The following is an 18,968-nucleotide window of genomic DNA, read 5'->3' as shown; positions in this document are numbered from 1 at the left end:
TTCTCTCTACACACTAAGTTTATTTATTTTCCTTTCATTAATATGAAAATATTTAACGCTTACATTATTTTATAAAGAGAGGGAATTCTTTTTTTTAATATAAGTGTTAATATACATTTTTTTAAAAATTATTTATTTTTTATTAAACTACTTAAAATCAGTTATCAATTAAAGCATAGTAGTTTTATTAATATAAAATATATTATAAATTAATAAAAATAATAAGTATACTAATCTTTAATTTTTAAATAATTACAATGACAATAATTAAATTATAACTGTTTCCTTTTTTGATTTTATAAAAATGAACGTTTCGATAAAAATGTATATTTATGAATCATTTATATTTTTATATGTTTTATAACGTAACAAAAATTATGTTATAAGTGTAGCCTATTTGTGAATAAATATAAATTTAATATAAATGTTTCAAATAAATAATTAAAAGCATACATTACACTCTTACGAAGTTCAGGTTTATTAAAAAAATTTCTGCTTTACCATCTTGTAAGTATCCATTTTTTCCAATCCGAAACTCATATTTTTTATGACAATGATTATTGAATAAAAAAGTCTATTTTGGTTCGATATTCTTACATTTTCAGGTTTCAGTATCCGCTATGGATCCCTGTAAAAATTCAACCAGAATGTTAGAGGTAAATAATTTTGATCAATACTATGCTTCTTTCTCTTGTACTCTTTTGTCTTCTACGTTTTCTTCTTTATCTTATTGTATTTAGTTGAAATATGCATACTTCTTAATCTTCTATACATACATACAGTTCTACACTTCTTTTCTTTTTTTTAAGGCGAGTATTGCTCTTTTTTTTAATACTCGCCTCTATTAAACCAGTCAATAAAACTATATTCATATAATTCATTACTATACGTTGACCTTATTATGGTTTCATTGTCACTTTTTAAAATTACAAAACCATTAAAAAATGACTTCCCACAAATTTATCTAAAAATAAATTAAAACATTTTTTTATAGAAACAATATTACTCTGTCGATGAATTTTTAAATAATACCAATAAATAATTTAAAAAAACTTGAACTTTCACTATCTTAGTTCAACAAGTAGATAAATAAGTGCTCAAATAATTTTCATAGTTGCTTTCTGAATTATTATTTATTTTGTGGTTATAAATTATATCTTGCATCTTCGTGTAATTGATACAGTTTGCCTATATTTTAAATAAATTTATATGAGATTTAATCACATCGTTCTTTTATTCTATAATTAATTTTTTTTTTTTTTTTTGGAGGGGGTATACTGCTCTGATCAAGGTTTTTTCATAGGTTTTCCTTGATCCATTCAAGCAAATTCTAAGACATTCCTTTATTTTTACGTGACTGTCCAAAATGGAGTGCAATGTATATAGGATGTATGCATGTATGTTCCTCTGCAGCAGCACAACGGCTGAACAGATTTAGATATATGACCCCGCTTTGGAATTCTTACGTTATCGAGTGTCATAGTCTATATATATATATATATATATATATATATATATATGTTTAAATAAATTTAAAAAACATGAAAAAAATCAATCAGATGAATTAGTCGTTTTTGAATAACTCGCATCTCAACGCATCATTCTGAACGATTCGGAAACCTCATATCTCATAAGTGTAAAGTTGTTATCTTATTAGTGTTTTTACACGTCTGTCCAAAAAAGTGCGAATTGTATTTAGGGTGTATATGTGTTTATTTGTTCCACCGGAACAATAGCAGCTCAACGGCTGTACCAATTTAGATGTATGACCACGCTTGGAATTCTTACGTTCGGGAGTGTCATAGGCTATATATATATATATATATATATATATATATAAATAATATTAAATATATTTAAATAATTTGAAAAAAATATATACTCTATATAAAATTGTCATCCGATCACACTTTAATTATCCAATATTACTAATTGTCGTAGATTAAACAACAATGTTTGTAAGTATTTTTTTTTTTTGGTATTTCTGTTTTTTAACTTTTTAATATTGTATTCGTAAAATATCCACCTATTCCTGACATGTAATGTATTATTATGCACCGATAGCAATAAAAATTATTTTTCTACGGCTGAATTTCAATGATTGAGTTCAATGAGCGACTGGAACCTGTATCATAACGAATGTTGTTATGAAACAGATTTTCATATGATACAGGTGTTCAACCGATCAAAACCCTCCTCTTTTCAATCATTGACCGATCAGAAGCGGGTATTGTTTAACGTATAGGTTGCTGTTTTTACTTTGAATTTAATCCGATTTCGTAGTTATCAAACAAAGGTTAATTTGAAAGTATACCGATAGGTAACTAAGTTTCTATATTACACTGTTTATCCTTTTGATAATTATGCCGGGTTCTGAGGAAGAAATGTCTTTAACACCAATCGTTATTAAAGAAAACATTTTTTGAAAAATGAAGAAAAATATATTCTTTCACTGATTTGTATTGATCACAATATTTTCTCAGCCGTAGTAAAAATGCACTCTTGCAAAGTTTATACATTCATCAAGGCGCGTGTTGTAACTTCTCGCACTGTGCATTAATGGCTATCATTATAGTCTTGTTGCATAATGTATTATTATTATTTAATATTCAGTAATTGGAATAAGTATTACTAAAATAATGGTTATTGTCGTGAAAAAAGTGTTTTTCTTCTCTCTAATTTTTCAAAAAGAGTATGAAGGCTGAAAATAAAGAAAAAATGTAATATTCCAAAAAAAGTAAACTAATTAAAATCTTATTTGTTTGCCATGAATTTTTTAAAGATTATGCAAAAGTATATTATTGTAATACGAATTAACAATCTTTTGGGAAAATTTAACTGTTAAAATTTTGCTGATTTACACAAAGATATTTGTTTTAGGCTGTTTGTTATAACTACACAAATTGTATAGTTTACTATTATTGTATCGTTAATCTATACCTATCAGTTGAGATACTTGGCGATTATAAACCCGTGATTATTACGGGTTGAATGAGTTCACAGTATACGAGGGATGTCTTTGAAGTAAAGACCGTTGGGAAATATCTCTAAGGTTAACGAAACTGTGTCGTTCATGGCCACGCTAGTAATGTACACACTGTATTTTTGTCTGTAAGTTGTCGCGTTATAGTATCTTTGATTACGTGTGAGTTATTACGTTATAAAATAAATAAGTAAATCAATGTTGCCACCGACTGTGAAATACGTGGAGTCATAAGTTTTTTAAATCATCAAAACTTTAAGCCGGCTGAAATTCATAGGCAGTTGGTTGCTGTGTATGTTGATAGTGTAATGAATGAAAGAAACATCCGAAAATGGTGTGAAAAGTTTAGAAGTAACGGAATTTTTGTGTATGTGATGAAGAACGGTCGGGGAGGCTCTCGAAAATCACTGGGGACTTGTTGAATCGCGACGATGATGAAATCAAAAAAGATCGTCGCTCAACGATTTCCTACCTGGCTCTTTTTTTCCTGATGTTCCAAAAACTGTTATCGGTCGCATTGGTCATGACCATTTAGGCTTCAGAAGGTTTGTGCTTGTTAGGTACAGCACGTCTTAACGGAACGTCACAAAAAAATCCGAATGGGATTTGCTTTGGAATTTTTGATGCGCTACACAGAAAAAGGTGATGAGTTCCATAATTCAATCGTTACCGTCGATGAAACATGGATTTCGTATTACACGCCAGAGAGAAAACTGCAATCAAGTGAATGGCGTCATCCTCAATCACCAACCAAACCGACAAAGGTCAAACCACAACTATTTGGACGCAAACTGATGGCCACAGTCTTTTGGGATCGGTTTGGCATACTGCTGATCGATTTCATGCCACGTGGAACGACTATAAATTTAGAAGCCTACTGCAAAACTCTTCGTAAGTTATGGTGCGGTATTCAAAATTGGCGACGTGGGCGGTTGACCGACGGCGTCGTCCTGCTTCACGATAATGCACGTTTACATGTTGCATGACCGACACGTGATTTACTGAGAACATTTTGATGGGAAATTTACGATCACCACCATGTAGTCAGGACTTAGCTTCTCCTGTTTACCATTTGTTTGGGAAATTGAAAGAATTTTAGAGTGGTAAGGAATTCGTGGGTGACGATGAACTTAGAAATGTTGTTAATCAGAGATAACCTCTCGTGTGTGTATATATATATATATATATATATATATATATATATATATATTTACGGAAACCGTTTAAAATAAAATAAATAATTCGGGATTAATTATAAACGTGCCCAATATTTATCACAAGTGGTAATAATAAACAAATCACTGTAATTTTTGAATTAACTCGTTCTAAATAGATGTTGATTAGTATATCTTAGTTATTAACCTTTGTAAGGTACTTAAGTTGTTCTATGTACAGTGAAAAGCCATTTACGCTAAACCTTAAGTAGTATTAACAGTTTACATAAAAACAAAATAGCGCTTACCAGATAAATAAAATAAAAAAAATTTACATTCGTATAGACTGTTTTTATTATAGATTGTTATTAATGTCCATCTATAACGATGAAGAATATTGCAGATAAACTTGATTCTTACTTCCATGGAAATCTGATATTTTTTTTAGGGAAATAAATGAACTTTTGAATTTTCCATGAACGTAATATAGTACATCGTAATAAATAACTTTTCCTTATACTCACGGGATGAAAATTCGTAGGGTTCTACCCGTTGACAGTTTTATGAAATTTTAGCACGCTGATCTTATCTACAACTTTTAACTTTTCTCTTTGTTTCATCCTAACAATCTTGAATTATTTCCCTTAAAAGTAATTTTGTTTTCATTTTTTCGCATTTTCTTTCTGTAATAATCTTCTCTTTATCATACCGCTTTTTCCTACTCAATTTTTTTATGTACTCTTCTCCTTTTTTCTTCATGATATATCTGTTATTATTTTATAATTTGGTTTTCTATTCTATTTAAATAATTAAACTATTGTTTATTTATTCTATATTTATATAATTTTTATTTGAAATTTGAGAAAATATCTCAAATGTTTAAAATAACTAGCTACAGGTATAATAACAAATTTTATTATTTGTTTGGTTTTTGGCACGAAATAAAATATATAACTTTTAAAAATGTATTAGGCTGCTTTAATTTTCAACGTGTGATGAATTAATAATTGTAAAACAAATTTTATTATCCATTTTTTTTTTTTAAATTTGAATCCAGAAATTTTATCAAAATATAATCTTAAAAAATAAAAACGACTTCAAAAAAAAATTGAAACCAGTATTTTTAAAAATTTTTACTTGATAAAGTTATTGCCGAACGAAGAACAGTTTAGTACTTAATTCAAATACTTTCTTCTAAAAGGTAAAATTTATAAAGAAACGAAACAGTAGATACTTTTTAATGTTCAGTATTTTTAATGTAATTAGATTTAAGTTAATTTAAAATTGTTACGTTTTAATTAAAACATAGGTAAGCGTAGAGAAATTGCTCTCCGAAATGATAAAATTTCCATTTTCACGAAAAAAATTACAAAAATCAATGAAAACAAAACCAAGCATGATCAGTGACCAAGTACGAAGTAATTTATCTGTAATGCAAAAATATGTGCTGTGTGTTTTATGTGTATTTATCATATATATGTATATGATAAATCATATGTATGTGTGTGTGTTGGAAAGCAGAAGTTTGCCAACTAATTTTCTTGAATCTTAATGAGAAAATACTTTGAGAAAATACCTGATTTTATGATTTTATCATAAAATCAGTTATATGTCATTACTCTATATCACTCTTGTGATGAGCAATGATAAAGGATAAGTTCTCCAATCATATGTAGGAAAATTAATGCGTTCGTTTTCCTTCATTATTAAAACTTAATACATTTCAAAAATATATGCATACATATATTTATATTTTGTCTTCAGTTATTTGACTGGTTTGATGTAGCTCTCCAAGATTCCCTCTCTAGTGCCAGTCGTTTCATTTCGGTATACTCCCTACATACTACATCCCTAACAATTTGTTTTACATATTTCAAACGTTGCCTGCCTGTACAATTTTTCCCTTCTACCTGTCCCTCCAATATTAAAGCGACTATTCCAGGATGGCTTAATATGTGGCTTATAAGTCGATCTCTCCTTTTAACTATATTTTTTTCAAATTCTTCTTTCTTAATCGATTTGCCGCAACAACTCTTCATTTGTCTCTTTATCTACCTATCTGATACTTAATATTCTTCTATAGCACTACATTTCAGAAGCTTCTAATCTTTTTTTTCAGGTACTCCGATCGTCCAAATTTCACTTCCATAAAAAGCTACGCTAAAAGCATATACTATCAAAAATGTTTTCCTGACGTTTAAATTAATTTTTGATGTAAACAAAATATATTTCTGAATGAAAGCTTGTTTCGTCTGTGCTATTCGACATTTTATATCGCTCTTGCTTCATCCATCTTTAGTAATTCTACTTCTCAAATAACAAAATTTTTCTACCTCTGTAATTTTTTCTCTTCCTATTTTTATATTCAGTGGTTTATCTACATTATTTATACTACGTTTCATTCCGTTCGTTCGTTTACTTTCATTACGTTCATTGCGTTTATTTTCGTGCGATAGTTTTTGCGTAGGACTTCATCCGTGCCGTTCATTGTTTCTTCTAAATCCTTACTCTCAGCTAGAATTACAATGTCATCAGCAAATCGTAGCATCTTTATCTTTTCACCTTGTATAGTTACTTCGGATCTAAATTGTTCTTTAATATCATTAAATGCTAGTTCTATGTAAAGATTAAGTAGTAACGCGGATAGGGAACATCCTTGGCGGACTTTATTACAGCTTCTTTTTTATGTTCTTCAATTATTACTGTTATTATATATATATAATGGTAAAAACGTAAGATAAATACACCGTGAAATGGAATATGTACATTCTTAATTAGGGCGAAATATTTTTAATAAATATTGTGCAGGTTGCAAATAATAATAATAATCATACATTTATAATATTGTTAGTTCTTTATAACGAAACCTAAAAATTTATTTAGCAGTACTAAAATGGGAGTTAACCTAGTTCAGAAAGGAAGTTTTAAATGGCGTCCATATAACGTAAGATCTCATATGCTTGCTAGTAATATAATGACACTTGAGAGTTGCTCCCGTTCGTATTTTGTTTGCTAACTCAAATCATCCCTACCTACTCTACTTATATCTCTTCTTACCTCACAATTCATGAAAAAATACAAAAAAGTACTTTTAACATACACATAGTTCATGGAAAAATACACCTAACACACTCATCGTCGTTTAGAGTACTCAAAGAGCAGTGACAAGATTGATACCTATATTTGTTCGTGAAAAAGGGGAAACACTTCGTGAAAATAGAAAACGGTTGAGAACATCAAGAGGAGAAATCAGTATAAAATAAACATCTCTGACATACGTTCAAGAAAAACTTAAGAGTTCATAAACAAAATTTTCATCATTTTTATTTCAATCTTTTTTTATTATTATTTTTTTTTAATCAACAGTATGGAATATTCAGTTTTATTTTTGTACATGTTGTATTAATATCAAAAGATTTTTACGTTTTTATTTTTTAATGATAATCTTATTTTTAGCTGAACTGTAAAAAAAAACGTCTAGCAGCGATTTTAATTATAATCTCTAAATAGATTTATCTTACATATGATATTTTCTTATATATGATATTGGTACCGCACCCCGTTGCGACTGCCCACATTAACTTCACTCACAATGCTTTTTTAATAGCAATCTTATTTTTTTATAAATAAAAAATATTTAATCAACAATATTATATTTAGATTTTCATTAAATCCTGATGAAACGTTAATTAAAAATTTGTTTGAAAAATACTGAAGGAATAAACAATGAATTGTTGCTCAAAACTTAAATAAAGGAAAACATATAAAGAAGATAAGAAAAGTTAACAATATTTGTTAGACCAATCCATTTTATGAATGAATAAAATAGTTCAATATAAAAGTCCAAAAAAGATTAAAATTTATAACAAAAAATTTAAGACAAAAAATTTATAACAATCCCAAATCTAGCATCTCCATCGCGGCTTCGCTCATGCTCTATGTTTACTTGCACTTTCCGTCACGATCAGAGAGTCATGACCCGCTTCGCTCTCCCTTCCCGTTTTCCTTACCATCTTTTGTTTCTCTTTCCCTTACTTCATTTTCCCCTTCCTCTTCCCTAATTTCCCTTCCCTCTTCCCCTTTTCTTTTTTCTCTTTTACCTTTTCATTTCCTTTTCCCCGTTTCCTCCTTTTTCTTTTTCCGATTTTCCCCTTCTTCCTTTTTTACCCTCTTCCGTTTTACCTTTTTCGATTTTCCCTATTTTCCTTTTCCGATTTTTCCCTTTCTCCCTTCTTCCCCGGTTTTCGATTCCAGTTGGTTTTCGATGAATTTTGGTATAGGTTCATTTTGCCCCTAAGCAAGGTAAAATTCTTTGTTATTCCTAATTTAAAAACAAAGCCTTTTCCGGACACATGTTTATTATGAACTTTTTTCATTATTTTAAACAGAGAAATACAGCTGTAAAATTTAACGGCATTCTTCTGGAGCACTCACACACTCATTCTGTTGCTCTGCGCGCACACACGATGTATTAATATTACTTATGATCTAATGAATTACTTCATTTCCATGTTTTACCTATGCTTTTATTCTCAACCAGTTTTTTTTTGCATCTGATATCTTCAATTATTTGCTTTACTGTTAAAACCCTATTCATTTCAATCTTAATGAAAAAAAACTAAAAATTTTCTTTTATAATATTCTGTATTTTACATTACTAATTATTTCCTTTAGGCAGATTTGCTATGTGAATAAAATATAAAGAAAACACTTCCGAGACTAAACGTTTTTCTGAAACTAAACGTAAATCCTTGTTTTCTTTATGTAAACTAGTCTTTAGTTTGCGAACAAGGATTTGTTGTTTAGGGTTATCTATACTACTTGTTTATGGAATAGTCTCTTCAAAGACTTTTGATCAGTACAGTTTTATAAATTTTTGATCTTTTAAACTAGTTTAAAACATAACTACAAGACATTACGTGGTTAGTATTTTGTTGTATTTCTTTGTGGTAGTGTACTTTTATATTGGTTATTTTTCTCGGTTTTCTCTTAGATAACTGATATAAAGTTCAAATTCTATCCTTATAATTATAAAATTATTTTTTCCTGTAGATTTAAGAGTAGAATAAAAAAGTTAATGAATAACAGTCAATTATTTATCATTTTACTCTACCTTTTGGCGTACCAAGAAAGTGTTAAGATATGAATTGAAATTATTTTAAATTTTCTTTCATTACTCAAGTTTGTTGTAATATACTTGTTTTAGCTCAAACTATATTTTTCGCTCTTTTTTTCTTACAGTTTTAAAATTTGAATAAAAAATAAAATATAATATGATTTTTTTGCCGATTCCGATAATAATTTGCTGGTTAGCTTTGTCTCGTAATACGTAATATAGATGACAATAATTTTCTAAAATCGTGTTGGTCAATTAAATTTATCGTACTGTGTCGTTATGTGTATATATTGGAATAAATGTATAGTTTTGTTTTTGAAAATGGCTTAGGAAAGGTTTTATAAGGTTGAATAAGGCTTTAAGGTTGTACATGTTCCCAATTTTATATAATTATGAAATATACTTTAATTTTTCATACCTTTTCTTATGTATTATTACATTTTATGCTTTTCGATCCCAATTTTTTCATTCAGAATTAATTATGGAATAAAAAAAAACAAATGAAATTTAAATCAAGACAATTATGAATTCAAGATACAAGATGACAGCGTAATCTCATTTTACTTCACATTTATGAATTATAATTTTATATTGGTCGATTTAATTTTATAATTTTCTGCAAAATCATCGTCATCATCTGGTGTTCCGCCTGGCGGCAGGACTTTTACGCCACTTCTGTCTATCTATTTCTGTCCCTAGCCTTCTCTTTCGTCTTCATGTAGTTTTCACCCTTCATTTCATTTATTAACTTGTCCCTCTTCTTCCTTCTTTCTTCTATTGACCCCTCCTATACAGTTGTCAAGATTCCGCTTTCTTTGACCATATGTCCTAAAAAGTTTCCTTTTCTTTTCATATTTCACCACAAAAGTGCTCTTTTCTTGTTTAACCCATTACTTTCATCATTCCTCATTTTATCCATGTTGTATCCATCTTATTTCCTCCATACCCACATCACAAAAGCCTCAGTCCAGTTCCTTCCCTCTTCTTAAATCGTCTGTAATTCACTTCCAATCGTCTACTTCAAGAAGACATTTCATACGTAGCATTTTTTTAACTTCTTCCTTAACTCTATGTCTAGACTTTTATTACACAGTAATTTCCTCTTCTTAATCTGAAGGCTTCCTTATCCATTGTTATCCTTCCTTTTATTTCGATTATACTCTTCCAGACCTCTATCACCATTGTAAGTATCAGTAAGTTTTTATTTTTTCTATTCTTCCTTCATTAGTCCTTACCAAAATCCTCTTTGTTGGTTAATAACCAATTATATAAAGAACTACAAAAGCGGCCCTAAACTTTTTGTATCCTGAAATTTTTTTTTCATTTTCAACTAAATTGTTGAAAGAATTTTCAAAAGTTTAATAAATTTTTACAATTTATCAATTTCTATTCTGAAATAGTTCTATGAAGTTTAGGCATTAGAATCAAAAAAGAAAAAATCAAAATATCTATATTCCAGTTCAAATTATTTGCTCTATCCAATATATTTTAATAAATAACGCTATTTTCATTGCCTGGCTTAATTGAGATCTAACAAATAGTGTAATAATCATTTGCTATTAAAATTATGTTTGCTAATTCCATTAATATAAATATTTATTCATAAGTCAATAATTTTCTAGCAAATATCTTGCAATCGATTTGTTTGTATTATTTGATTGTAAAAATTATAAATTTCATCTAGAATATTATCTTGAATTCTATTGCGCTTTGATTTATTTTGAAACTTTAACGAAATTTATTTTTTATGCAAATTTACAAATATTAATGCTTCATTTTCTATAGTAAATAGTTAAGGCCCGGGGCTCAATATAATCACAAAATTCCATTTAATCCTACATGCCTAACCTAGAAAAAGTTGGAAATAATCTAATAAATATGCTGTATACATTCTAACTTTGTAATGTGTTTTTTATCTTCAAAGTTTTGCATTCCATTCATTACCTATGAAAATGAAAGTCATCAATGAACTCTACGTTGTTGAAACCTGATTATTTTAAAAAATAAAACACTATTTCAGATTCTAAATGTGTTTGATTGTAAAAATTTATTTACCGGTATCTTTTTTTGTGGCTTTTTTACTAATACCTTTATCTGGTAGATATTATTCCATCTACTTTTGGTCGATTAGGTTCCTTACAATTAATTCGATTTATTTTACCATTTTCTTCTTTTTTCCAGTATATTAACGTGTATGTACCATGATGCACTGACATTCCTTTTTTTTTCTCCTTTGTAGACCAGATCGGAGTCCGTAAACTAACCTAATTCTGGGGTATGAACTAAGTTGTAGTCCACTAAGGGTACTCGGACTAAATTTCGTTGTTGCGAACAACATTTCTTGTGGTATGTTGTTTTAAATTTGCCTCGAATCTATGAGACATTTACACAATAAAGTAGCTCACTAAAAGTAGAACTAGGAGCGGGGTTCGTGCTTCCGCGAACTCGGTTAGCTAGTTTAAAGGGCAATGATGAAGGAGGATATTCAAGATTTCCGGAAGAGACCTACAGCGAATGCAAAAGCTGAGTTTAAGAATCACCGATGTAAATATCTACCGAGGCATTTACATCGGTGGTATCTCAACGAGGCCTGGCTTATTACTGTGAGATGTAAAAAGTTAGAGGGCGAAAGACGACTTCCGTTAAAGCCCATCAAGGCTAGTAACGGCGGGAGGGGGCGAACAGAATCGTCACAAGGCAGATGTCTTCTCCTACGGGGTTAGGAGGACATTCCTTTTTATAATAATATAACATATAGGTTATTTTCAGGGCGACTAGTGATTTATTATATAAAGTCATATAAAAACGTTTTGGTTATTGCATGTATAATTTGATATAAGATACTAATCGGCCCCGAAAATTGCTTATCTATTTTCAAAAATAACATATTTAAATAAAAAAAAAAATTGTTTAGATTTGAACATTCCTCAGGACGAGTTAAATGAAATTGATGAAAAGCCTTCATCAGATCAGTATCATAAAATACATAAATTTTTTATTTTTTATTTTTTTGAACAACCAAGATTATAGGAAAAATGTGAAGTTTCACGTTTATGTCCTTTTTAATTCTTGTAACCGGTTAATAATGTACATTATTACTTTAATCAACTGTGATCAGTATCTCTTACAGCTGAAGTAATCAAAATTGGTATCAAATGGGGATATTTATATAAAGTTATTGTTGTCTATATATAAAAAAAACATAAAAATAATTATAACTGTCTGTTACTAATTAATCCAGTTAGTTATTCTTTCTATAATAATAGTGCTGATTATTTAATTAAATTAAATTTAAGCTATGAATTCGTTTTATTAGAAAAAATAGTATTTTTATTTATAAAAAGTAATAGATTTTTATTATCGTGTGTAGGTGGAATTTTCAAAAGATTTTACGTTGGATTTGGCTTTGTATAAGAGGGTATGAAAGGAGTAAAGTTATAGAAAGCACGTACTCTTTATTGTGGCTCTAAGACAAATCACTACTGGGGGATGGTCGTTCGTGCAGAGACATCGCCATCGCGTTGGTCTAATATAAAGACAGCCGTCGGCGCGGACGGCAAAACTAAGCACGCAACTATATAGAAGGAGATAGGATGGTTGTACAATAAACGTGACTCATACTTACGTGCTTGCTAGCTCGTTAATAAGCCTCTTCTAATGGTTCTACGAGTACACAGCATCCCGCGTATAAGCACTAGTACTGGTACTAAGAACCTACTGTTCTGTGTTATATATATACTATTCTCTAAGTATAACCCTACCTAGCTGCGAACACTTATTTTCTGTTATTACTATACACTATTATCTAGTTTAAGATAGACGCAAAACATTAACAGTAAGAAGATTAATCACTTAAAATCAGATAAATTTATTTCAGAGAATTTAGCATTAAAAAAAAATCCCTCTTGGCACGCCTGAAAGCGGAGGCAGATTTCACCGGTTCTGAGTAGAGGATAGAAAAGATTTCCAACTTTAAGTTAAGAAAAGCCTTCAGTGGTTGCATATGAAAAAAAGTTCCACATGTGTAACATACGACAAGCCCCAACTAATTAAAATTCCAGCAACATTTTGGTCATCCTTTACCGTAAGGGTTGGTCATATCAAAAATTGTTTTAGACAAACGCTTTAGGTAATGTTTAGAGAACTAACGATCATTTTAAATATTTTCGATACTGCACCTATTAACGGAGGTGTGATTTTTTTTTGTCTTCAAAATCCCATTTTTTCGACTCCCTGGGCCAATGGTTGGTGATATCAAGAAACTTTACTTAAATAAGTTTTAGGCCCTTATCGAAAGAATAGTGGAAGTTTAAAAGAATTCGATATTTTACTTATAAGAAAGTTATAGCGATTTTTGTTTTTTCGAAAAATCCCCCCCACCCATTTCCATCACCATGGTCTGATTTTTCCCATTAACGAACTCCAAAATGTTTTGGATATTGGGCTTTTTTGGACACTTTTGGTCAAGTCGATTGCAGTTAAAAGAGAAGGTGCATAATTAGATGTTGCAACAGTCCTAAATCCAAAATTTCAACATTCTACGCCTAATCGTTTTTGAGCTATGCGAGATGTATACGCAAATACGTACGTACAGACGTCACGTCGAAAATAGTCAAAATGGATTCAGGGATGATCAAATGGAAATTTCCTTTGAAATCTGAAAACCGAAATTTTTCGCAGTCATACTTCTTTTACTTCGTACAAAGATGTAAAAATCGAGATTTATAAATAACAGTAAAATCGAAATTTATAAATAACATTATTTTAATTGGTCCCAAATTATTTTTATTGGTAACTGGTCCCTGTTTGTTGAATTCACTGCCGTAACAATTTGATTTCGCAGATCTTGAAGAGTAGTAGGCTTAATTGGTAAACCCACCGGACTGGTCAAGAGGTTATCTCGTCATCACAAATCAGCTGATTTCGAAGTCGAATTCTAAGGTTCAAATCCTAGCAAAGGCAAGAATAACTTTTTTACGGATTTGAATACTACGTAGTGATTACCAGTGTTCTTTGGTGGTTGGGATTCAATTAACTACACATCTCAGGAATGGTCGACCTGAGAATGTACAAGACTACACTTTATTTACATTCATAGATGTCATCCTCATTCATCCTCTGAAGTAATACTTTACGGTACTTCTGGAGGCTAAACAGGAAAAAATATAATAACCCTGAAGTAAATGGTTACATACATATATATATATTTGTTGTTTTATTTTAATGTCGACATACTACAAAACAGAATTTTAAACGAGTATTCCGGTCTAAAGAAATAAAAAATATTATTATATTTGCTATTTAAAAATTAAATTAGCTCTTTAAAGATTAAAGAGATAAAACATTTCATTTGATAGGCATTTTTAATATTATTATGTCCTATCAAATGAAATGTTTTATCTCTTTAATTTTTAAAGAGCTAATTTAATTTTTAAATAGTAAATATAATAATATTTTTTAAAAATCTTATCTAAAAAACAATGTTTATAAAAAAATACAAATTATACACGTGCAATGACACACTTTTAATAAATTATAATACGAAAACAAGGTTAAATTTAATATTATACTATAATATAGTACAAATAGGATAGGGCAGCTTACACTTTTAATATCAACGCATCACTTTATATTTAAATATCATGAAAATAATATCGTGATATTTAATAATTAAAGGTCCGATGTATAATATAAACGAGGTCATGGTTTTAAATGGACTTTTATTTAAAAATAGTAAAACATCTTTAATAATTAAAAATAAATTATTGTTCTCGTTTTTACGTAAAATATCTATTTTTCAAACAGAATGAATTATCCAACTTTAAGGGAGTTTTTAAATGGGTAAAACCCCCAAAATTACAAAATAGTTTATTTAAATATATTTTTGATAGTTAATGTTTTAGGTAGATTTCATAAAAAAGCTATGGATATCATGATTCGATTTCCAGAAAATTTCAACATATCTTCCCGTTTCAAATCGTCCAGACCACAAAACCACCGGCAGCTCAAAAGTTTATATATATAGACACAATAACTGCCGTAATTTTGCGCCAACCACTTTCAAATTGTCCCTTAAAAATAACTCATCCAACAATCTCGGTCGAGTTCCTTAATGAACAAAATCGGACAATGGGAATAGAAATTGGGGGCTTTTTCGAAAAAAAAAACATAATATTGCTATTTTATTAAGTAAAATATCAAATTTTTTTAAGGTTTCTACTAAATTTTGGATAAGGGCCTAAAATTTATTTTTGTAAAGTTTTTTAATATCACCAACCATCGGCCCAGGGAGTGGAAAAAATCTAGTTTTGAAAAAAAAAACATCATACCTCCCTTAATAGGCAAAGTATCGAATCGGTTTAAAGTGGTCGTTAGTTCTCTAAACATTACTAAAACTTTTGTTTGAAACAATTTTTGATATGACCAACCTTTACGGCAAGTGATGACCAACATTTTGCTGGAATTGTAAGAAAATGGCCTTGTCGTATGCTAAACATGTGAAATTTCTTTTCACTTGCTACTATTGCCGTATTGAGTAAATTTGAAGTTTTTTTTTTTTAATTTTAAGGTGGTTTTTCTTAATCTTTTTTATTCCCTACTTAGCACCAGTTAAATCTACCTCTGCCTTCCAGCTGCCAAAAGGGATTTTTTTATAGTTTTGGATCTACTCGGTAGTTAAACCGATACTCATTTTTGATTAACTTCCTTTCAGGAACCGGAAGTCGTGAATGTATCTAAGGTATTACCTCACTGTATGGGTGGTGGTGCCCTTTTGTTAGTTGTATTATTATTATTATTAAAGAAACCATGTAATCTCAGGGATTCAATTTTTGGTTTTTGTGAGAATCAGTTTGTTTACTTTTCGCTATTTATTAAAAATACAAGTTGCAACAAGAATAAATTTATTTTGTGATGTTACTTCAATTTTAAAAGTGAGAATACATGTTGAGTTTGGTTGTTTTTGAGGCTAATTTTTTTAGAATATTATTTTGATAAAAATTATTTTTTCTCTGGTAACAAAAATTTTATTATGATTTAGTTAAAAAGTTACGTCAGCCTCCATGGCGCGAGTGGTAGCGTCTATGCCTCCGGAGGTCCCGGGTTCGAATCCCGGCCAGGCATGACATTTCACTTTCCCTACAAATATTTCATCTCATCCTCTGAAGCAACACCTAACGGCAGTCCCAGAGTTTAAACAAGAAAAAAGTTAAAAAGTTACAGATGAAAGATTATGAATGAATACAGTACAATAAATATAATGCTGTAATAATAAAAGTATTGGATTTGTAAGATGAGATTTTATTTTAAGGATTTATGCATCGCCTTATTTAATGATTTATGTATTCTATTTCTTATATTTTGATGAAACAATAACTATGAACGTAGAAATTTTTTAAAGAAAAATTTGTTTATTTTTTGTTTTTTTTAAATATAAAATATCAGTTTCTTCAGAGTTAGATGTGTTCAGACCATCCACTAAATAGTAAATCTCCTCCGCGTGTTTCTAATTTGAGGTCTAATTTATATATTAAAATTGTCTTTGTAAATTAATGTTATACTCATGTTTGGTTAAATACCGTTAGAAACAACATTGAAACTGCCTGAATAAATTCACACAACGATTTAAATTGATTAGTGACACTAAATTTGCCTAACACAATTAAGTTAATCTGTAGATTGCCTAGCTGATCGTATAATGAAAACTGAATAAGCGCGGGCACGTGCGCGTGTGTGTTAATACAAATATCTAGGACAAAAAATATATCTGTAATATTATTATACTAACTTGAATAGCTACTTTTTAATTTTTATTGAAATTTCATGGTAATTCAATAAATATTTCTTTTAAATTTAACCTTTAACAGTACGAACTTCGTACTCTATGTAATTTTAACGTACAGTTATGTGGTTATATAACAACATAAGATTCATTCGTATCTTGTATAATACTAAACAATAACAGTTAACCAAGTAATTGTAATCGATAAAGAAATTTAGTTTTTAAAATTAAAACTAAACTTACCTTTTCTGGAAACCAAGGTGTAACAAAGGGCATTTGGAATGTATTACTATAGGAATGTAATGTATCAAATGAATCCGGGCTAACGGCCCCCAACATAGAAAAAACCCCTCGGGAGAACTGGTTACAAACTGTAATAGAAAAGAACATACATTTAATGAATATATCTGTGCAATTAAATATATAAATTCATAATATTTTTGTTTTGTTTTAAATAAACATTTATCTTTCGTAAATGCTCAGGTATGAATATGCTTATACATAACAACATGTCATAATCTTCTTAAATATTCTAGCCGATATATAAATAAGATACCAGACTTAATAATTAAAATACCTACTTACTAATAATTCTTTTATATATGAGTTCAAGTGCTTTCAGAATAAAATTCCATCATCAGGAACTAAAAGGTTTTTTATGTTATAATCTTATTAAAACTAAAACTCCTTTTTCATGTAAATTTATTTATGTACCGTAATATATTATAACAGTGGTTGTCATAGTTTAAAATTATGTCGACTTAACGACCTATCATTATAATGTCTCAACGTTATGAATATCTCCACCCTTATGATAAAGCGCTTGAACGCATGTATAAACGAATTGCTGGTAAGTTGGTTTTTTAATTATTAATTATTTAATAATACCAACGGGTCGTGTTTGATAAAATTAAGATACCAGACATTTTGTTCAGTAATTAAATATAATAATCATATTTTTAATAAATATCTCGTAAAATTTGATTAAATTCTAATAGCAAATATGTTACCGGTTCAGCATTATATTTAAACGTTGACTTTTCTAAAAGAAAATTCTACGGATTAAAGATTATATTTTATTCATGAAAATAAAATTATACCTTCGGTCACCGTGAAAATTAGACGTTGGTTAGAGAAAAATCGATTGAAATTTAAAGCACGTATACTTTTTGATCCATTACTATGTGGGTATATATCTACACAGTGGTTAGTTGCCAACAACATCAGCTACCGCGAAGAATATATAATTTAAATATTCATAATATTTATAGAAAATATGACTAGGAGATTTGAAATACAAAATTATTATGATTTAAAAAATATATATTAACATTTATGTATCACAAATATATATTGAAGTAAATTCTACAAAATATTAATTTTGAGCTGGCATAACAGAATGTTGTATATTTCGTGCTCGCTTAGTTCAGTCCTGTCTGCATAGGTGATGATTTTTTTATGTATTGAATTGACTACAACAATTTTTTTTTCGAATTTTCACAAAGAAAATTACCAAACGTAAATTAATTACTTTGTAATAATTAGTTGATCAAAATTTCAAATAATTACATTTGTGCCTTTTAAATGATCAGTTATAAATCTTTCGATCAAAAATATCTGTTACCATTGTCTTTATATCGTCGTTTATTAAACTTATAAATGTAATATTATGAAACATAACTCATACTCATTGTATCACATGGAATATATTCAAAGGCACTTAATTATATTCATAAATTCTACGTATTTTTTTAATTTAAAAATAGTGTAATAAATTTTAAGTTTAACCTAAAAGATAAAATTTAAACATCATAGGTTTTTTTTGTAAAGTAAAAATTATTTCACGGTTTTATTTTCGGTAACATTATCAAGAATGAATTTACACTATATTTTCGTTTTAATTGAATGAAATATGATTAGAAGATTAATTTTTCT

General features: G+C 29.0%; 1 protein-coding gene across 1 annotated transcript in view; it reads right to left on the bottom strand.

Annotated features, from left to right (window-relative positions):
• GluRIB (Glutamate receptor IB) overlaps positions 1-17,399 on the bottom strand; it is a 250,505-nt gene extending 233,106 nt beyond the window's left edge. Inside the window, exon 1 of the mRNA XM_075372702.1 lies at positions 17,277-17,399. Coding sequence (XP_075228817.1) covers positions 17,277-17,372 — 96 coding nt within the window. The 5' untranslated portion in view covers positions 17,373-17,399. The remainder of the gene's footprint in view (positions 1-17,276) is intronic.
• Between the last annotated feature and the right edge of the window lie 1,569 nt (positions 17,400-18,968).

Source organism: Lycorma delicatula, chromosome 8, assembly GCF_047948215.1.
Source record: "Lycorma delicatula isolate Av1 chromosome 8, ASM4794821v1, whole genome shotgun sequence".
NCBI classification, from domain to species: domain Eukaryota; kingdom Metazoa; phylum Arthropoda; class Insecta; order Hemiptera; family Fulgoridae; genus Lycorma; species Lycorma delicatula.
The sequence above is the reverse complement of the archived record's forward strand: the minus strand, read 5'-3'. Positions and strand labels throughout refer to the sequence as shown.